Source organism: Dendropsophus ebraccatus, chromosome 6 (assembly GCF_027789765.1).
Source record: "Dendropsophus ebraccatus isolate aDenEbr1 chromosome 6, aDenEbr1.pat, whole genome shotgun sequence".
Taxonomy (NCBI): domain Eukaryota; kingdom Metazoa; phylum Chordata; class Amphibia; order Anura; family Hylidae; genus Dendropsophus; species Dendropsophus ebraccatus.
This window is the reverse complement of record NC_091459.1, coordinates 146,503,454-146,527,049: the sequence shown is the minus strand read 5'-3', so window position 1 is coordinate 146,527,049 and position 23,596 is coordinate 146,503,454. Positions and strand designations below refer to the sequence as shown.

Sequence of the window (23,596 nt, the reverse complement as noted above, 5' to 3'; positions counted from 1 at the left end):
CACCGGGGACCGGATGGGGATTCCACATACAGGAGAGGAAGGGGCTGCATCGGGGACCGGACGGGGATTCCACATACAGCAGAGGAGGGGGCTGCACCGGGGACTGGACAGGGATTCCACATACAGGAGAGGAGGGGGCTGCACCGGGACCGGACAGGGATTCCACATACAGGAGAGGAGGGGGCTGCACCGGGGACCTGACGGGGATTCCACATACAGGAGAGGAGGGGGCTGCACCGGGACGGACGGGGATTCCACATACAGGAGAGGAGGGGGCTGCACCGGGGACCAGACAGAGGATTCCACATACAGGAGAGGAGGGGGCTGCACTAGGGACCGGACGGGGATTCCACATACAGGAGAGGAGGGGGCTGCAACGGGGACCGGACAGAGGATCCACATACAGGAGAGGAGGGGGCTGCAGCGGGGACCGGAGGGGGATTCCACATACAGGAGAGGAGGGGGCTGCATCGGGGACCGGACGGGGATTCCACATACAGCAGAGGAGGGGGCTGCACCGGGGACTGGACAGGGATTCCACATACAGGAGAGGAGGGGGCTGCACCGGGGACCGGACAGGGATTCCACATACAGGAGAGGAGGGGGCTGCACCAGGGACCTGACGGGGATTCCACATACAGGAGAGGAGGGGGCTGCACCGGGGACCAGACAGAGGATTCCACATACAGGAGAGGAGGGGGCTGCACCGGGGACGGGACGGGGATTCCACATACAGGAGAGGAAGGGGCTGCATCGGGGACCGGACGGGGATTCCACATACAGGAGAGAAGGGGGCTGCACCGGGGACCAGACAGAGGATTCCACATACAGGAGAGGAGGGGGCTGCACCAGGGACCGGACAGAGGATCCACATACAGGAGAGGAGGGGGCTGCACCGGGGACCGGACGGGGATTTCACATACAGGAGAGGAGGGGGCTGCACCGGGGACCAGACAGAGGATTCCACATACAGGAGAGGAGGGGGCTGCACCGGGGACCAGACAGAGGATTCCACATACAGGAGAGGAGGGGGCTGCACCAGGGACCGGAGGGGGATTCCACATACAGGAGAGGAGGAGGCTGCACCAGGGACCGGACAGGGATTCCACATACAGGAGAGGAGGGGGCTGCACCGGGGACCTGACGGGGATTCCACATACAGGAGAGGAGGGGGCTGCACCGGGGACCAGACAGAGGATTCCACATACAGGAGAGGAGGGGGCTGCACCGGGGACCGGATGGGGATTCCACATACAGGAGAGGAAGGGGCTGCATCGGGGACCGGACGGGGATTCCACATACAGCAGAGGAGGGGGCTGCACCGGGGACTGGACAGGGATTCCACATACAGGAGAGGAGGGGGCTGCACCGGGACCGGACAGGGATTCCACATACAGGAGAGGAGGGGGCTGCACCGGGGACCTGACGGGGATTCCACATACAGGAGAGGAGGGGGCTGCACCGGGGACCAGACAGAGGATTCCACATACAGGAGAGGAGGGGGCTGCACCGGGGACCGGATGGGGATTCCACATACAGGAGAGGAAGGGGCTGCATCGGGGACCGGACGGGGATTCCACATACAGCAGAGGAGGGGGCTGCACCGGGGACTGGACAGGGATTCCACATACAGGAGAGGAGGGGGCTGCACCGGGGACCGGACAGGGATTCCACATACAGGAGAGGAGGGGGCTGCACCGGGGACCTGACGGGGATTCCACATACAGGAGAGGAGGGGGCTGCACCGGGGACCAGACAGAGGATTCCACATACAGGAGAGGAGGGGGCTGCACCGGGGACGGGACGGGGATTCCACATACAGGAGAGGAAGGGGCTGCATCGGGGACCAGACAGAGGATTCCACATACAGGAGAGGAGGGGGCTGCACCGGGGACGGGACGGGGATTCCACATACAGGAGAGGAGGGGGCTGCACCAGGGACCGGACGGGGATTCACATACAGGAGAGGAGGGGGCTGCAGCAGAGACCGGACGGAGATTCCACATACAGGAGGGGAGGGGGCTGCAGCGGGGATCGGAGGGAGGATTCCACATACAGGAGAGGAGGGGGCTGCAGCGGGGATCGGAGGGAGGATTCCACATACAGGAGAGGAGGGGGCTGCAGCGGGGATCGGAGGGAGGATTCCACATACAGGAGAGGAGAGGGCTGCAGCGGGGATCGGACAGGGATTCCACATACAGGAGAGGACTTAAAGGGACCCAGGTCGCTCTTAAAGGGACCCAAGTCGCTCTTAAAGGGACCCAAGTTGCTCTTAAAGGGACCCAAGTCGCTCTTAAAGGGACCCAGGTCGCTCTTAAAGGGACCCAAGTCGCTCTTAAAGGGACCCAAGTTGCTCTTAAAGGGACCCAAGTCGCTCTTAAAGGGACCCAGGTCGCTCTTTAGACATGGGTCCCTTTAGGAGCGACATGGGTCCCTTTAAGAGCGACATGGGTCCCGTCCCTTTATAAGCGACTTGGATCCAAACCCTTTAAGAGCGACTTGGGACCCTTTAAGAGTGACCTTGGTCCCTTTAAGAGCGACATGTCTCCCATCCCTTTAACCCCTTAAAGGGGTTGGCCACTTTTTAGTAAAATAGGTCAGTGTACAGTATTAGTAAGTGTGCTCACTGTATATACTGACAGCAGCTCCTTGTGTACTCACTGTATATACTGACAGCAGCTCCTTGTGTACTCACTGTATATACTGACAGCGGCTCCCTGTGTACTCACTGTATATACTGACAGCAGCTCCCTGTGTACTCACTGTATATACTGACAGCAGCTCCCTGTGTACTCACTGTATATACTGACAGCAGCTCCTTGTGTACTCACTGTATATACTGACAGCAGCTCCCTGTGTACTCACTGTATATACTGACAGCGGCTCCCTGTGTACTCACTGTATATACTGACAGCGGCTCCCTGTGTACTCACTGTATATACTGACAGCAGCTCCTGTGTACTCACTGTATATACTGACAGCAGCTCCCTGTGTACCTCATAGAGCTAATATCAGACTCCCCTCCTCCAGGCTGGGCTGCCCTGCTCTGTGGTGTTTTGGTCCATAAGATTGCTTACATGGAGGAGCATGTGACCAGGCCCCACCCCCCAGTGTCCACCACCGAGCCTGTATGTGTCTATGGAGAACACAGGGGGCGGGGCCTGGTCACATGCTCCTCCATGTCAGCCATTTTGTGGACTGAAACAAAACAGAGCAGGGCAGCCCAGCCTGGAGGAGGAGAGTCTGATTTTAGCTCTATGAGGTACACAGGGAGCTGCTGTCAGTATATATAGTGAGTACAGGGAGCTGCTGTCAGTATATACAGTGAGTACATAGGGAGCTGCTGTCAGTATATACAGTGAGTACACAGGGAGCTGCTGTCAGTATATACAGTGAGTACACAGGGAGCTGCTGTCATTATATACAGTGAGTACACAGGGAGCTGCTGTCATTATATACAGTGAGTACACAGGGAGCTGCTGTCAGTATATACAGTGAGTACACAGGGAGCTGCTGTCAGTATATACAGTGAGTACACAGGGAGCTGCTGTCAGTATATACAGTGAGTACACAGGGAGCTGCTGTCAGTATATACAGTGAGTACACAGGGAGCTGCTGTCAGTATATACAGTGAGTACACAGGGAGCTGCTGTCAGTATATACAGTGAGTACACAGGGAGCCGCTGTCAGTATATACAGTGAGTACACAGGGAGCTGCTGTCAGTATATACAGTGAGTACACTGGGAGCTGCTGTCAGTATATACAGTGAGTACACAGGGAGCTGCTGTCAGTATATACAGTGAGTACAGGGAGATGCTGTCAGTATATAGAGTGAGTACACTGGGAGCTGCTGTCAGTATATACAGTGAGTACACAGGGAGCTGCTGTCAGTATATACAGTGAGTACAGGGAGATGCTGTCAGTATATAGAGTGAGTACACAGGGAGCTGCTGTCAGTATATACAGTGAGTACACTTATTAATTCTTTGTACTGACCTATTTTACTATAAAGTGGCCAACCCCTTTAAGGATGGAAGTTTTTGCGTTATTACGCCATTCGCCCTGGGGTAAAACTGACTTGTTATGCATGTTCCACAAGTCGTTACGATTACAACGATATATAACATGTATAACTTTTATTGTATCTGATGGCCGGTAAAAAATTCAAACCATTGTTAACAAATATATGTTCCTTAAAATCGCTCCATTCCCCGGCTTATAGCGCTTTTATCCTTTGGTCTATGGGGCTTTGTCAGGTGTCATTTTTTGCGCCATTATGTGTTTTTTCTATCGGTACCTTGATTGCGCATATACGACTTTTTGATCGCTTTTTATTACATTTTTTCTGGATTTGATGCGACCAAAAATGCGCAATTTTGCACTTTGGGATTTTTTGCGCTTACGCCGTTTACCGTGCGAGATCAGGAATGTGATTAATTAATAGTTCGGGCGATTACGCACGCGGCGATAGTAAACATGTTTATTTATTTACCGGGACATGGGAAAAGGGGGTGATTCAAACTTTTATTAGGGGAGGGGGCTTTTTACTAATAACAATACTTTTTTTTTTTTTACACTTATACTAGAAGTCCCCCTGGGGTTAGGGTTATTCACTCCTGGGGTTAGGGTTATTCCCCCTGGGGTTAGGGTTATTCCCCCCCTGGGGTTAGGGTTATTCCCCCCCTGGGGTTAGGGTTATTCCCCCCCTGGGTTTAGGGTTATTCCCCCCCCCTGGGGTTAGGGTTATTCCCCCCCTGGGTTTAGGGTTATTCCCCCTGGGGTTAGGGTTATTCCCCCTGGGGTTAGGGTTATTCCCCCCTGAAGTTAGGGTTATTCCCCCTGGGGTTAGGGTTATTCCCCCTGGGGTTAGGGTTATTCCTCCTGGGGTTAGGGTTATTCCCCCTGGGGTTAGGGTTATTCTCCCTGGAGGACTTCTAGTATATACTCACTGATCTCTCATTGAGATCTTTGCTGTATACTTATACAGCAAAGATCAATGAGATTGGCACTCTTTGCTTTTGGCTGCTGCCAAAGTGCCGAGTCTGCATCAGCGCCATTTTGGAGCTGATACCCAGCCTGTATAGATGTGTGGATCGCTCCCGTTGTCCCGGAGGAGCGATCCACCTCACTAGACACCAGGGAAGTGCTGCGTCCGGTAATCGAATGCAGCTGTCATCTTTGACAGCTGCATCTGATTACTGTATTAGTGGGCACGGCGATCGGACCGTGCCCGCTAATAGCCACGGCCCCAGGCTACACGCAGCACCCGAGACCGCTACGGTTCAGAGCGGGGACGCCGCGTGCCCCGCTCTCAACACCTCTTGCGGACGCATGACGTACCGGTACGTCATGCTTCCTTAAGAGGTTAAGAGCGACTTGGGTCCCTTTATAAGCGACATGGCTCCCATCCCTTTAAAGAGAACCAATCATGGCCGAAATTTTAAATTTTTTTTTTTGCTAATTAGCTGTAAATTAATATTTTATTAATATTTGTAATTGGAATTATGTACTTTTATGCCCGTGATTTTACAATATACACATTCTCTTTTCCTGTCTCGCGCCGGCTCTTTTCAAAAGAGCCGGCGCGAGACAGGAAGCTCCCGGCATGCCGAGCGGCGGGAAGGGCTCCCATGAGCCTTTGCCGCCGCTCTGTAAATACACAGTGATCCCGCGCTATACAGCGCGAGATCACTGTGTATGTCTATTCTATGGGCCTATTAGTATGTCCCTGAAGATACAGACTGCCTGTGCAGTCTGCATCTTATGCGTTTACCTAATCCTGTATAGCGGAGCAGTAAGGGCGGCGGCGGCCATCTTGATGACGTCACTGGTGCGTTCCAGCGCTGGAACGCAAGGGACGTAATCAAGATGGCGTCCGGCTTAGCTGCACCGCTACAGAGGACTGGGTAAAGTATAAGATACAGACTGCACAGGCAGTCTGTATCTTCAGAAATAAACTACATGAAGATACAGACTGCCTTTGCAGTCTGTATCTTATACTTTACCCAGTCCTCTGTAGCGGTGCAGTAAAGCCGGGCGCCATCTTGATTACGTCCCTTGCGTTCCAGCGCTGGAACGCACCGCCCCCGTCCTTACTGCTCCGCTATACAGGATTAGGTAAAAGCATAAGATACAGACTGCACAGGCAGTCTGTATCTTCAGGAATAGATTTAGGGAGAGATAATCTTTTATTATAGGGACAGTTAATTTTAGGTGATTGGTTCTCTTTAAGAGTGACCTGGGTCCCTTTATAAGCGACATGGCTCCCATCCCTTTAAGAGCGACCTGGGTCCCTTTAAGAGCGATCTGGGTACTTATAATGGTAAAGATCATTACTCAGTTTCCATGACAATCTTACTCATGTCAGTGAGACAAAATAGTTAAGGACCTTCCATATATTACATCTTCTCTTGGCCAATAGTGGACATGTGACTGTGGATGTTGTGATACATTGACTGTCAAGACCTTAGAGTTCCTATTGGCTGCTATATTTCAGCTATTTGCATATGTGCTGTGATTGGCTGTTAGCGGTTAGAGTGTGGCCATTATTTGCACTGGTCCATTATTTTCTATGGTAAATTCGGGGTCTTTAAACATAAATTTCTTAAAAATGACAAATCCGATCGAAACAAAAAATTGATAGCACACCACACACCGCCGAGGGCTTCGAAACGCAGTTTGAACAGAGTGTGTGCACAAAGCGGTTCGGGCTGTATTAATCGCAGAAAAATAGCTGGAAGAAACGGAAACGGAAGAAGAAGAATACGGATTACAATATAGGGATTTTCAAGCACTATAATTAAAATTTCCAGTTAAAGTATGTAGGTGTTATAACAATGTTCAGGCTACTTTCCTTCTAAATCGCAGACCAATAAACCATTGTTATAGAACTACAACAGTCAGCTGGAAATAACCCAAAAATACATATGATCAATCACTGCCATGCTCTTTAGACACCCCAAAAACAGATACATTTATTTTTCCAGATATCCATCATGACCTATCAAAAAAATGTAGATCTAACTTTTAATCAGTGAGGGTAAAGTTATTAAATTAATAATTAAAAAAAATGGTGGTAAGGCTCAGTTTGGATTAAATGGCCCATATGTAGTTATACCCCCTGCAGAGCACATGCAATGGAACCACAGGGGGTGCTAAAGAGGCCAGGGGCATCACCAAGGGGCAGGAAGGGGCAATACCCAGGGGCAGGGAAGGGGCATCACCCAGGGGCAGGGAAGGGGTAATAAATACCCAGGGGCAGGGAAGGGGCATCACCCAGGGGCTGGGAAGGGGCAATACCCAGGGGCAGGAAAGGGGTAATACCCAGGAGCATCACCCAGGGGCAATACCCAGGGACATCACCTAGGGGCAGGGAAGGGGCAATACCCAGGGACATCACCTAGGGGCAGGGAAGGAGCAATATAGAGGGGCAGGGAATGGGCAATTCCCAGGGGCATTACCTAGGAGCAGGGAAGGGGCAATACGCAGGGGCATCACCTAGGGGCATGCTGGGAGTTGTAGTGTTGTAGAGTCACAGGTTGGGGAGGCACTTAGGCCATGCTGGGAGTTGTAGTGTTGTAGAGTCACAGGTTGGGGTCGCACTTAGGGCATGCTGGGAGTTGTAGTGTTGTAGAGTCACAGGTTGGGGTCGCACTTAGGGCATGCTGGGAGTTGTAGTGTTGTAGAGTCACAGGATGGGATGGCATTTAGAGGGGTAATCTGATGTCAGAAAGTTATGTAGGTTTGTCATTTACTTTTATTTTAAAATCTCCAAGTCTTCCAGCACTTATCAGCTGCTGTATGTCCTGCAGGAAGTGGTGTATTCTCTCCAGTCTGACACAGTGCTCTCTGCTGCCACCTCTGTCCATGTCAGGAATTGTCCAGAGCAGCAGCAAATCCCCCATAGAAAACCTCTCCTGCTCTGGACAGTTCCTGCACTTCCGACAGGACATACAGCAGCTGATAAGTACTGGAAGACTGGAGATTTTTCAATACAAGTGATTTACAACTGTATGACTTTCTGACACCAGTTTTGAAAGAAAAAAAGCCAGAGTTCCCCTTTAAGCTCTAATGTTTGCCAAAGCTTCCCACCCCTACGCTCAGGCCAGGGCTTTGATAGAGACAGAGTGACAGGACACGGAGGGCCGCTCCATCCGCTCTGTTAGATGTACGGTCCCCGTTGGTCGCTGCGATTATCATTCACATTCAGCTGACGCTTTCTTGTAAGAACACAGAATCTCCGCCGTCTGACACACAAAGCGTGGAGGACTCAGAAATGAAAGACCCTGTATAAATGCTAATAATCACCAGAAATAGAATACATTACCGAGAAGACGGACGTCCGGCCACCATTAATACAAGATGAAAGTTTATAGAAAGTTCAACAAAGTCACCAATTTAGGTTAAAAAAAAAAAAAAAAGATAAATCTTTTCCATGGAATGAATTATGTTTTATGCTTCAGTCACATCCGGAGCTGTATTCACAATTCTGCAAAGTGGAGATAAACTGAAGTCTAAATGGTAATGTGTGATGTTTACCCTTTAGCTCTGGATATACGGAGTATACATCATGATGTAACAGCCATTATATAGGCCAGTATATGTAGCTGCACGCTGGGGCACCGCATCCCGACACTTCCGCAGCTTCAGTGGTGGTACAAGAAATGACCAGACATCCTAGTGGGGCTCACATGCTGCACAGACCCATCATAAAGTTATCTTTTATTCCCCCCCCCATTCTGAGACACTAACGCTGAGCTCTGATTGGTTGCTATCTCTATGAGAAAATGAAGCTGTAAGGGAGAAGACATGACTGGTGGAGTCAGAAAAAAAGGGAAATTTTGGTAGCACATCTATGACTCTGTTCACACTGCAGGTTGCACGCTGCTTGTGGCTTAAGTACAGACAAAAAAACTGAAGGTGCAACAGCAACCCACAGGTGCAGGGGCTTACCATACATACTCCTCCCAGTGTACACACGGTAAACACCTGCTCTGTAGATATTAAAATATAATTTTTTTAATTTTTTTTTGAAAAAGTGAGGATCTTAGCAAAATATTTGATCAAACAGAGTGTACCATGTCGCCACGTTAAGGCGTCCCCAGAGACATGGTCCCTACTCTAGCATATTCACACTAGCAATGGCCTCTCCTGGGCTGAATAAGCTACAACTGGGCAGATAGGAGCCAAATGATCTCTTTTATAGCAGCCTTAGGACATGGGTGGAGTGCAAGCCAACAAGAGGTAGCCACACACCCCACATTCTGTTGAAGCCTATACTACTGAGACCAAACCTTCAGAAGAAGACCACTGGATTAACTCAATCCTAGACTACCTTCATGAGAAGACCACTGGAAAGACCAGCTAAACCGACGAGACCAAACCTTCAGGAAAAGGCCACTGGAATAGACTCAGCTTAGACTACCTCCAGGAGAAGACCACTGGAATAACCTGAGTTTAGACTACCTCCATGAGAAGACCACTAGAATAACCCGAGCTTAGACTACCTTCATGAGAAGACCACTGGAATAACCTGAGCTTAGACTACCTTCATGAGAAGACCACTGGAATAACCTGAGCTTAGACTACCTCCATGAGAAGACAACTGGAATAAACTCAGCTTAGACTACCTCCAGGAGAAGACCACTGGAATAACCTGAGGTTAGACTACCTCCATGAGAAGACCACTGGAATAAACCCAGCTTAGACTTCCTTCATGAAAAGACCACTGAAAAGACCTGCTAAACTGACGTTACCAAACCGTCAGGAGAAGCCCACTGGAATAAACCCAGCTTAGACTACCTCCAGGAGAAGCCAACTGGAATAAACCCAGCTTAGACTACCTCCAGGAGAAGACCACAGGAATAACCCGAGCTTAGACTACCTCCAGGAGAAGACCACTGGAATAACCCGAGCTTAGACTACCTCCAGGAGAAGAACACTGGAATAACCCGAGCTTAGACAACCTCCAGGAGAAGACCACTGGAATAACCAGAGCTTAGACTACCTTTGGGAGAAGATCATTAGAATACCCTGATCCCAGACTACTTTCAGTAGATTTCGCTTAGTAGGAAAATCCAAAGAACATAAAAGTGAAGAACATCACATAGATGCATAGGAATAAACTCAAAAATTCAAAAAAGCCAAGAACTTTTCACTTTTCAATTTTTTTTAAGACTTGAAAGCTACTCCCTACACAGCCCGTTATTTTTACTGTCCCAATGCATCTAAAGTGAAAAAATTATGTTTGCTGTAGGTCATAAGTAAACTTTTCCAGTTCTGTGCATACAGCTTTTATAAAGACCTATATGTCTCCATGGTAACAGACAACAAACAATCTGTGTATTCAGACCCTGCAGCTAAACTTCTATCTGTGGCTTAAATGGTACCTATCACAAAGTACACTGAACCTGGCGTCATGTGCAATCCATTTGCCGTTGGAAGTCAGCTTTTATATGAGACAACCATGACAGAACAGTAGTGTGCGCCAACCCAACTGGATCAAAACTTGGGTCGCATACCGTATGAATCCAGCGTGGTTGACTCCATGGATACCAGAACTTTCTACAGCAAATGCACTGCGTGCTGTGCCACTTTTTTAATACAACTTTCTACTTTATATGCATTGGAACATAAAAACCACTTGGCTTGGAAGGTAGACATAACCTTCAAAGACATGAGACACAGTACTGTGTATAGGAAAACCTCCAAACCTTAAAACCCATTGCTTAGAAGAGGAGAAGTAAAAAGTGTCAAGATGGATCGAGACAAGTACTAGGACCATACGACGAGAAACCTGAAGAACCAAAAAGCCTTGACGTTCTCATCAGGCTCACAGATGAGCGTTAGTTTAAGAAGTCATTCCCACTGGTCTTACCCTGAACATCCCTTGAAGACCATATTTATACTTTCATGATGAACTGAAGAACTCCATAGTTACAATCCCCCCGATAGACCACCCATACAGCAGTGTGGTGGAGACACTGTACGTTACCTCTTGAAGGCCCTCTCTCCGGAGTGCAGGCTGTGGTGGGATCTTCCTGGGGACACGGCCGAGTTATGACTCTGCCCAGAAAGGAGGCTGTCCGTCTCTAGATGGAAGTTACTGTCCACCTCACTTCTCATATGGGAATTGTCCAGAAATTCTCCATCATTCCAAGCGCCCACTGAGCCGTCCATGGTCTGGTACCTGATCTCAATGCTGACGCTGGTCTGAAACACAGAAGGAACATTATTTTAGGGGGCCATGTCAGAAAGTTCTTTTCTCTGCTCACAATTCAAAAATTTGCAAAGTTTTTATTTTCATGAATAACTTCAACCAAAGGGAAAATGAGCCCAATGGTAGAGGCCGAGAGTGACGACCAAGAGTGCGGCCTGTGACCATTCCTGGTATATCAGGGACTCCGCTATGTTTGCAGGTTTACAGCCAGGGATGTGAGTACAAAGGTAAAAGAGTCAAAATCGGAAACTCTTGTCCTATGTTCTAACTACTATAATGTAGAGGAGGTTTGGAGGTGATGGCCAGTAACAGTAACCCCTCATTTAGTATTCCCATCTGTACTAATATATTTATACTTGTGGGACTCAACATGTTCATAGGGTTGTCTAGGCCTAAAAAAACATGTCCGCTTCCTTCCAAAAACAGCACCACTCTTGTCCTCACTTCCATTGAATGATAATTAATTGCAATACCACACACAACCTGAGGACAGGAGTGGCACTGTTTTTTCCACAGTGGCCCCATAAGTATCAGCCACACAGACCCCATAAGTATCAGCCACACAGACCCCATAAGTATCATTCATAGCGACCCCATAAGTATCAGCCACACAGACCCCATAAGTATCAGCCACACAGACCCCATAAGTATCAGCCACACAGACCCCATAAGTATTAGCAACACAGACCCAATAAGTATCAGCCACACAGACCCCATAAGTATTAGCAACACAGACCCCATAGGTATCGGCCACAGTGACCCCATAAGTATCACCCACAGTGACCCTATAAATATCAGCCGTAGTGACCCCATAAGTATCAGCCACACAGACCCCATAAGTATCAGCCATAGTGACCCCATAAGTATCAGCCACAGACCCCATAAGTATCAGCCACAGTGACCCAATATGTATCAGCCACAGTGACCCCATAAGTATCAGCCACAGTGACCCTATAAGTATCAGCCACACAGACCCCATAAGTATCAGCCACACAGACCCCATAAGTATCAGCCACACAGACCCCATAAGTATTAGCAACACAGACCCAATAAGTATCAGCCACACAGACCCCATAAGTATTAGCAACACAGACCCCATAGGTATCGGCCACAGTGACCCCATAGCTATCGGCCACAGTGACCCCATAAGTATCAGCCACACAGACCCCATAAGTATCAGCCATAGTGACCCCATAAGTATCAGCCACATAGACCCCATAAGTATCAGCCACACAGACCCCATAAGTATCAGCCACAGTGACCCCATAAGTATCAGCCATAGTGACCCTATAAGTATCAGCCACACAGACCCCATAAGTATCAGCCACACAGACCCCATAAATATCAGCCACACAGACCCCATAAGTATCAGCCACACAGACCCCATAAGTATCAGCCACACAGACCCCATAAGTATCAGCCACACAGACCCCATAAGTATCAGCCACACAGACCCCATCACCCAGTTTTCCTACACCTTTCAGCATAAATCTTTCCTTGCCCTTAGAGATCCAGTTTAAGAAAATGTCCCCCCTAGGATCCCCATTATCACCCAGCATACCCCCATACACTGGGATCCCCATTATCCCCCAGTATACCCCCATACACTGGGATCCCCATTATCTGCCAGTATACCCCCATACACTGGGATCCCCAGTATCACCCAGCATACCCCCATACACTGGGATCCCCATTATCCCCCAGTATACCCCCATACACTGGGATCCCCATTATCTGCCAGTATACCCCCATACACTGGGATCCCCAGTATCACCCAGCATACCCCCATACACTGGGATCCCCATTATCCCCCAGTATACCCCCATACACTGGGATCCCCATTATCACCCAGCATACCCCCATACACTGGGATCCCCATTATCCCCCAGTATACCCCCATACACTGGGATCCCCATTATCTGCCAGTATACCCCCATACACTGGGATCCCCAGTATCACCCAGCATACCCCCATACACTGGGATCCCCAGTATCACCCAGCATACCCCCATACACTGGGATCCCCATTATCTGCCAGTATACCCCCATACACTGGGATCCCCATTATCACCCAGCATACCCCCATACACTGGGATCCCCAGTATCACCCATTATACCCCCATACACTGGGATCCCCATTATCCCCCAGTATACCTCCATACACTGGGATCCCCATTATCCCCCAGTATACCTCCATACACTGGGATCCCCATTATCCCCCAGTATACCCCCATACACTGGGATCCCCATTATCCCTCAGTATACCTCCATACACTGGAATCCCCATTATCCCCCAGTATACCTCCATACACTGGGATCCCCATTATCCCCCAGTATACCTTCATACACTGGGATCCCCAGTATCCCCCAGTATACCTCCATACACTGGGATCCCCATTATCACCCAGCATACCCCCATACACTGGGATCCCCATTATCACCCAGCATACCCCAATACACTGGGATCCCCATTATCTGTCAGTATACCCCTATACACTGGGATCCCCATTATCACCCAGCATACCCCCATACACTGGGATTCCCATTATCACCCAGCATACCCCCATACACTGGGATCCCCATTATCTGCCAGTATACCCCCATACACTGGGATCCCCATTATCACCCAGCATACCCCCATACACTGGAATCCCCAGTATCACCCATTATACCCCCATACACTGGCATCCCCATTATCCCCCAGTATACCTCCATACACTGGGATCCCCATTATCCCCCAGTATACCTTCATACACTGGGATCCCCAGTATCCCCCAGTATACCTCCATACACTGGGATCCCCATTATCCCTCAGTATACCTCCATACACTGGGATCCCCATTATCACCCAGCATACCCCCATACACTGGGATCCCCATTATCACCCAGCATACCCCCATACACTGGAATCCCCAGTATCACCCATTATACCCCCATACACTGGGATCCCCATTATCCCCCAGTAAACCTCTATACACTGGGAACCCCATTATCCCCCAGTATACCTCTATACACTGGGATCCCCACTGACACCCAGTGGGGAGACATGAGACATACAGACTGATGGAGTTTTAGAAGAGAATGGAGACAACTTGCGTCCTTCTAGTTCTAGACTTAAGTTTTTTTGTTACTATAGAAACACGAAAAGATGTAATTATTGTCCAAAAATAATCCATCCGCTGCTGCTAATAGAAGTGACTGCAGCCCATACATCTGGCCGTCCAGTCAGCCCCGATCTCTATAGGGCTGCATACATACATTTGTGTGCATTCGTTTTAATCCGATTTTCTACTGACTTCCATTATAAGAAAAAAATGCATTAATGCATTGGTTTATTAACGTACAGAAAAATGTGGTCGACCCCGTTTTTGTGTATGTTAAAAAAAGAATGAATTTTGATAATGGAAGTCAAAGGAAAAACCGATGAAACCAGATGCACACAAACGCCTCCACTTATTCATCCGTTTTTTTTGGGGGGGGGGGTTTGCAGAAATGGATGAAAAAGACATATAGTGATCGGAGCCTTATACAGGTATCCTAACCGCCGCTCGGACAAAAGCGCAACCGATCCCATCTCGTTAATATGGCAACAGGGACCTATGTCTGATAGAACTTTACACTGTGTCTCCTCCACCAGCACCTCGAAAGCCCAAGACTGGGTGGCCGGGTGACAGAGATGGATCTCCAGACATCACCACTGGTAAGAGACCATGAAAAGAGGGGAGGACACAAGAGGATCAGTCATACAATGGAGGAAGAGCAAGATGGAGGAGCCATCATCTTCTGGAGAAGACACTTAGGGTCCTATTAGATGAGGCCATGTAGAAGAGGAAGCGGCTATTCCCTGAACTATTACAATTATAGGGCCCTTATGGAAGAAACACTAAGAGAATGGGGCCGACATCAGACAAGAGACATCATTGAGAACACCTGAAAGCAAGATATGAAGACAATCTGGGCATGCTCATATGGTCACCAGGGGCAGAAACCAACGCAAGACAGAAGACTAATAATATAGAACCTAGATTTTGTTGGCCCCTAAAACCTCAAAACCCAAAGCGGTGGATTAATGAGATCTCCAGACATAACTACTGGTAAAGGACCATGGGTGGCAGGAAGAAGGCCCTTGACCCCATGAGCTTCCACCTGATACCTGAGTCGAGTGAAGCTTCATCCTCCTCTGGACGTTTCAAGAAAAGACTTTAGAGAGAAGATTTCTGGTGGGAGGCTGAAGCCAAGTGAAGAAGAGGATGACCAATAACAATACGGGTCTAGGCTAGATTAAAAATTCTGAAGACTGGAGACTCAAACGCAAGACATGAGGACTATCCAGAGGTCAATAGTTCAAATAGTCACAATGAGCCAAAACCCATAGGAACTCTACACTTGTCCTCCTCCACCAGAACCCTTAACATCCAGAGGGTCATTGAGAAGGACCCCCAGATGTCACCAGTGGTAGAGGATGATAGACAGCAGGAAGAAAATCCTTCAGCAGGTGAAGATGGAGCTCACCATCCCATATATACCTACAGAAAAGACCCAACTCCTTAGAGAAGACATTACTAGTGGGAAGGATTGCAGCACAGTAAGGAGGAGGATGGTCACTACTATGATAGACCCCTGGAGACCCAAACACAAGAACAGGACCTCATAGAGAAGGACAGGTCACCGAGGGGAAGAAAACAACCCAACAACACAAGGTTATATATATATAGAATTCTACACTTTGTCTCCTCCACGAGCACTCCAATGTAAGAGGGTCAACGAGAAGGACCTCCAGACGTGACTGCTAGTAGAAGGCCATGGACTGAAGGAAAAAGGCTGTGGCTACCGAGCAGAATGAAGCATCATCATATTGCAACAGGGACACAAGAAGTGAAAGACAAGAGAGAAGAAGAATGGCGGCAACCACTGGGACCATGAACAAGACACAGGATGACCCTGCCCGTATACACATATACAACACTGTCCCCATAACTTATAATGTATCAGTAGTATATAACATAACAAATCCTTCAAACATAAAACCTAAATCAGAACCCTCCAAACATAAATCAGAAACGTATAGACCCTGTTATTACACACGGACTGAGCTTCTCTTAGGCTGGGTTCACACTACGTATTTTCAAACAATCTTTTAATCCCCAAAAAGTTTTTTTAATTGCAAAAAAACGGATACATTTGAGTGCATACGTTTTTCCGTTGACAACCATAAAAATAAAAATAAAAATAAGAAAACGGATCACAATGCCTCCTTTTTTAACGCACACAAAAACATGGTCGACCACATTTTTATGTAAGCTACAAAATAAGCAAATTTTTTGTAAAAATGGATTTAAAAAAATTGATGAAGAAACAAAGTGTGACCCCAGTCTTACATAACAGGGACAATTACCCAGAATGAGAAAAGCAGGACCATTTTCTTCCAAAAACAGCGCCACACCTGTTCTCAGATTGGATACTGTTCTGTAGTTCATTTCCATTGAAGGGAATGTAGCCTGACTGTAATGCCAATGCTGGAGGTAGTGAAGAGTTGGATCAGCTCACCTGGAAATGGCGGACAGTAGGTTCCCTGTATGTTGGAGGGGGATGGGTGGGTGCACGGATCCCAAACGCGGCCGGGCGTGGATTCACAAAAGGAGCAAGACGAAAGGAGAAGGGTATACGATCCAGCACTCCAATGTATTCAAAAAAGGTAAGTTAATAAAACATAACTTTTAATCTATGCTGTTAAAATGACGTTTAAAACCAACGCGTTTCGCGCCATGGCGCTTAATCATGGCTTAACCATGATTAAGCGCCATGGCGCGAAACGCGTTGGTTTTAAACGTCATTTTAACAGCATAGATTAAAAGTTATGTTTTATTAGCTTACCTTTTTTGAATACATTGGAGTGCTGGATCGTATACCCTTCTCCTTTCGTCTTGCTCCTTTTGACTGTAATGCCACACTAAACCTGAGGACATGGGGTGGCGCTGTTTGTAGAGGAAAAAAGCTGTTTTTCTAATCCTGGACAACCCCTTTAAGCTGAGCCATGGATGGACCCCACAGCTGTTCTTGGGGTGTGTAGCCCCCCTCACACAGTCACTCAGAGAAGCAGTGGCGTTCCGGTGGTACATACGCGGATGGCAGAGTTGTTGTCATCGATCAGGGTGTCCATCACTTCCAGCTGCGCCTCCTCAACCACTTTTTGGAGAACCATTCGAAATGTCCCAATAAGTCTGAAAAGAATAAAAATATACATAGCTTAATAAATCCATATATACCTTAATCACTCAACTTTCTAATCATCCTGAATGGCACTGGTGAAAAGAGCTGCATGCTTCTGCTGGGGTGTCAGACATCACTGCATCTCTAGAATTATGTTCATTAATAATAAGAGTCCACAGCTATGTGCCATGATGGGTTTAAATACAGAATGGTAGGATAACTGGAAGAGTTGTCATAGGGACAAGAAGCATGGAAATTACCGGGAGACTTCAAGGTTTATGGAAAAGTTGGGTGTCACCAATACGGCTACCATTATAGAATAGTCAGAGGATGTCATCATGTTTGGGCTCCTGAATGACAAGTCAACCTATATGGGCAGAAATGTTTGTATAAAAAGGCTAATGTGTCTGTCAGGAGTCTGGGAAAGCTGGATAACCACAAATGCTGATGGCATTCAAGCGTCCACAATGGCTGTCATTCCCTGGAATCTTGAATGCCCAAATCTGACTAACTGGGCCGCAGATGCCAGGCCTGAGGTCAGAAGTCATCAGGAGTCTAGGAAAGCTGGGTGACGGCATATATGGGTGCCATATTGATTGTTGGGGTCTCTGCAACCTTATTGTACAAGACGTGTGAATTACTGAGGAGATTGCCGGATCAGGTGTTTCGGCTTATACAGTATCTTCCCTTCTCCTTGTGATCCATTATTCATTGGACGCTCAGGCTTGTATATCATCCATAATTCACTGCTCACCAGTGAGCAGGAAGGGGTTAAAGAGATCAGTGCCCTAGAAAGCTGCACTCACAGACTTAAAGGGCCAGTCCTGAGAACATCTCCTCCATAACATCTACATCTCCTCCATAACATCTACATCTCCTCCGTAACATCTACATCTACATCTCCTCCATAACATCTACATCTACATCTCCTCCATAACATCTACATCTCCTCCATAACATCTACATCTCCTCCATAACATCCACATCTCCTCCATAACATCTACATCTCCTCCATAACATAACATCTACATCTCCTCCGTAACATCTACATCTCCTCCATAACATCTACATCTCCTCCATAACATAACATCTACATCTCCTCCGTAACATCTACATCTCCTCCATAACATCTACATCTACAGCTCCTCCATAACATCTACATCTCCTCCATAACATCTACAGCTCCTCCATAACATCTACATCTCCTCCATAACATCTACAGCTCCTCCATAACATCTACATCTCCTCCATAACATCTACAGCTCCTCCATAACATCTACATCTCCTCCATAACATCTACATCTCCATCTCCTCCATAACATCTACATCTCCTCCATAACATCTACATCTCCTCCATAACATCTACAGCTCCTCCATAACATCTACATCTCCTCCGTAACATCTACATCTACATCTCCTCCATAACATCTACATCTACATCTCCTCCATAACATCTACAGCTCTTCCATAACATCTACATCTCCTCCATAACATCTACATCTCCTCCATAACATCCACATCTCCTCCATAACATCTACATCTCCTCCATAACATAACATCTACATCTCCTCCGTAACATCTACATCTCCTCCATAACATCTACATCTCCTCCATAACATCTACATCTCCTCCATAACATAACATCTACATCTCCTCCGTAACATCTACATCTCCTCCATAACATCTACATCTCCTCCATAACATCTACATCTCCTCCATAACATCTACATCTACATCTCCTCCATAACATCTACATCTCCTCCATAACATCTACATCTCCTCCATAACATCTACATCTCCTCCATATCATCTACATCTCCTCCATAACATCTACAGCTCCTCCATAACATCTACAGCTCCTCCATAACATCTACAGCTCCTCAATAACATCTCCATCTCCTCCATAACATCTACATCTACAGCTCCTCCATAACATCTACATCTCCTCCATAACATCTACATCTCCTCCATAACATCTACATCTACAGCTCCTCCATAACATCTACATCTCCTCCATAACATCTACAGCTCCTCCATAACATCTACATCTCCTCCATAACATCTACATCTCCATCTCCTCCATAACATCTACATCTCCTCCATAACATCTACATCTTCATCTCCTCCATAACATCTACATCTTCATCTCCTCCATAACATCTACATCTCCTCCATAACATCTACATCTCCTCCATAACATCTACATCTCCTCCATAACATCTACATCTCCTCCATAACATCTACATCTACATCTCCTCCATAACATCTACATCTCCTCCATAACATCTACATCTCCTCCATAACATCTACATCTACATCTCCTCCATAACATCTACATCTCCTCCATAACATCTACATCTCCTCCATAACATCTACATCTACATCTCCTCCATAACATCTACATCTCCTCCATAACATCTACATCTCCTCCATAACATCTACATCTCCTCCATAACATCTACATCTACATCTCCTCCATAACATCTACATCTCCTCCATAACATCTACATCTCCTTCATAACATCTACATCTACATCTCCTCCCTAACATCTACATCTCCTCCATAACATCTACATCTACATCTCCATAACATCTACATCTCCTCCATAACATCTACATCTCCTCCATAACATCCACATCTACAGCTCCTCCATAACATCTACATCTACAGCTCCTCCATAACATCTACATCTCCTCCATAACATCTACATCTCCTCCATAACATCTACATCTCCTCCATAACATCTACATCTACATCTCCTCCATAACATCTACATCTCCTCCATAACATCTACATCTCCTCCATAACATCCACATCTCCTCCATAACATCTACAGCTCCTCCATAACATCTACAGCTCCTCCATAACATCTACATCTCCTCCATAACATCTACATCTACATCTCCTCCATAACATCTACATCTCCTCCATAACACCTACATCTCCTCCATAACATCTACATCTCCTCCATAACATCTACATCTCCTCCATAACATCTACATCTACAGCTCCTCCATAACATCTCCATCTCCTCCATAACATCTCCATCTCCTCCATAACATCTACAGCTCCTCCATAACATCTACATCTCCTCCATAACATCTACATCTCCTCCATAACATCTACATCTCCTCCATAACATCTACATCTACAGCTCCTCCATAACATCTCCATCTCCTCCATAACATCTCCATCTCCTCCATAACATCTACATCTCCTCCATAACATCTACATCTCCTCCATAACATCTACATCTCCTCCATAACATCTACATCTCCTCCATAACATCTCCATCTCCTCCATAACATCTACATCTCCTCCATAACATCTACATCTCCTCCATAACATCTACATCTCCTCCATAACATCTCCATCTCCTCCATAACATCTACATCTCCTCCATAACATCTACAGCTCCTCCATAACATCTACATCTCCTCCATAACATCCACATCTACAGCTCCTCCATAACATCTACATCTACAGCTCCTCCATAACATCTACATCTCCTCCATAACATCTACATCTCCTCCATAACATCTACATCTCCTCCATAACATCTACATCTACATCTCCTCCATAACATCTACATCTCCTCCATAACATCCACATCTCCTCCATAACATCTACAGCTCCTCCATAACATCTACAGCTCCTCCATAACATCTACATCTCCTCCATAACATCTACATCTACATCTCCTCCATAACATCTACATCTCCTCCATAACACCTACATCTCCTCCATAACATCTACATCTCCTCCATAACATCTACATCTCCTCCATAACATCTACATCTCCTCCATAACATCTACATCTCCTCCATAACATCTACATCTCCTCCATAACATCTACATCTCCTCCATAACATCTACATCTACAGCTCCTCCATAACATCTCCATCTCCTCCATAACATCTCCATCTCCTCCATAACATCTCCATCTCCTCCATAACATCTACATCTCCTCCATAACATCTACATCTCCTCCATAACATCTACATCTCCTCCATAACACCTACATCTACAGCTCCTCCATAACATCTACATCTCCTCCATAACATCTACATCTCCTCCATAACATCTACATCTACAGCTCCTCAATAACAATGAGGCATGATGTATGACACACATATACACAAACAAGGCGGTAGTGCGGTGTCTCGTTCTGATTGTTTTCTGATTGGTGGTGTAATGAGGGACAATCGGCGACGTTTCGCAGCGTCTGCGACTTCTTACCTTAATAATTCATGTGACTGTGTGTGGCCGAGCAGGATCGGGTGTCCCCCATTATGCTGGCGGTGAGGCCTTCATTATTTATCAGCGTTCTGTGTTGTCTGCACTCTGGTACCGGAGTAGAATGCCAGTAGTGCAGAGTAGACTGACACAGATACAGGATAGACAGAGGGTGTAAGGTAGAGGAGCAGGCTGTTATCATGGTCCCTGCTCCTTTCTCTGTATAGGTGTCAGCGATCACTGTAGTTCTGGGATTCTATTCATGAACCAGGAAGCTCAGGATGAGAATTTTTATTTGCATAAATTTCTGAACTGAAGTAAAGCCCCTCCACCAATCACTTATCACCTGGAGGGGGCAGCACACTCACCTGTTGGTGAAAACTTTGCTATAGTTGAACACTTGTATTTCCAGCATCTCGTTCCCATCTATGTTACTGGCGATCGGCCAGCGAAAAGTCTGGAAGGAGAGAGAGATGCTATTACACAGGGGAATCAGGAAAGTTCCCACATAACACTGCCATATAGCTCCCACATAACACCGCCATATAGCCTATACATAACACTGCTATGTAGCTTCTATATAACACAGCTGTATATCTTCCACATAACACCCCCATATAGTTCCCACATAACACCGCCATATAGCTTCCACATAACACCGTATAGCTCCCACATAACACGGTCATATAGCCTACACATAACACTGCTATATAGCTTCTATACAACACAGCTGTATATATTCCACATAACACCACCTTATAGCTCCCACATAACACCGCCATATAGCTCCCACATAACACAGCTAGATAGCTCCCACATAACACTGCCATATAGCTCCCACATAACACCGCCATATAGCTCCCACATAACACCACCATATGGCTCCCACATAAAACTGCCATATAGCTCCCACATAACACCGCCATATAGCTCCCACATAACACCGCCATATGGCTCCCACATAACACCGCCATATAGATCCCACATAACACTGCCATATAGCTACCTAGCTACCACATACTACCGTATAGCTCCCACATAACACTGCCATATAGCTCCCAGCGGTCCCAGTAGAATAAATAAACTCTTTCTTTACTAGCAAGTCTCTGGTAATACAGAATAAATAGTGACTGTGGAGGCCCAGACTTGTGTTCACCAGATCTGTACTGAAAGATACTGAGGTAGAGAGTAGAATAGCAGTGCGGACTTGGTTGTGTGCTGAGAAGAGTAGGGAGAGTTCAGAGAAGTGGAGAGGAATGTGTCTTGAGAGTCCCAACCCAATGTAGTACTGTGCTCTGCCGGAAGAATACTTGAGCCCATGTTTCGACCTTTGTCTCTATACCACCTTTTGCATGTAGTGTCAAGTTACCCGTCCTGCCAGGGTGGCACAAGCCCCAGTCCTAGTTACCTGAGTTGAGCAAAGTGTACGAAATTATCCGGAGTCACTTGGGCTGCGAGACAGAGTACGTAGGCCCTTGACTGCCTTGCTCTATCCGGATCAGTCCCTAGGATACTGTCCTGCACTGTGTAGATATGTTCACTGCGTCGGTTGGGGTGTCCTCTGACTTGTCCTTTCTTTAGTGTTCAGTACTGCATCTTTAGTGGAAGTGTTGCTTCAAGAAAGAAAGTCTCTGAGTTCTCCATACGTGTCTGTATACTACAGCTGGTCTGTTCTGGAAGGGAACCTGGCAGAGCTCAGCAGGGATGCCTGACCTGTGTGTCCTACTCCTCAGAGAATCTGAGTAGAACTCACTACACTTCCTCTCCCTATGTGACTACTTTCTACAGGGTGTATGTAACAACTCCTGTGAGTTGTGGAGAAGAGAGTGTGAGAAGAAAAGAGTCTCTCTTTTAAGTGCACAGAATCAAAAAATACGATACAGTAACCCCTAGGTGACTACAGCTGTGCAACATATGTACATAAAATAGAC

The 23,596-nt window shown here is 47.0% G+C and overlaps 1 protein-coding gene across 13 annotated transcripts in view; it reads right to left on the bottom strand.

Annotated features, from left to right (window-relative positions):
• Nucleotides 1–23,596, bottom strand: part of OTOF (otoferlin) — a 256,523-nt gene that overhangs the window by 97,873 nt on the left and 135,054 nt on the right. For all 13 annotated transcript variants that reach the window (XM_069973185.1, XM_069973187.1, XM_069973186.1 and 10 more), the window contains 3 exons: nucleotides 22,034–22,122; nucleotides 17,340–17,439; nucleotides 10,995–11,212 (listed from right to left, as the gene is read on the bottom strand). In XM_069973185.1, coding sequence (XP_069829286.1) covers nucleotides 10,995–11,212; nucleotides 17,340–17,439; nucleotides 22,034–22,080 — 365 coding nt within the window. In that variant the 5' untranslated portion in view covers nucleotides 22,081–22,122. The remainder of the gene's footprint in view (nucleotides 1–10,994; nucleotides 11,213–17,339; nucleotides 17,440–22,033; nucleotides 22,123–23,596) is intronic.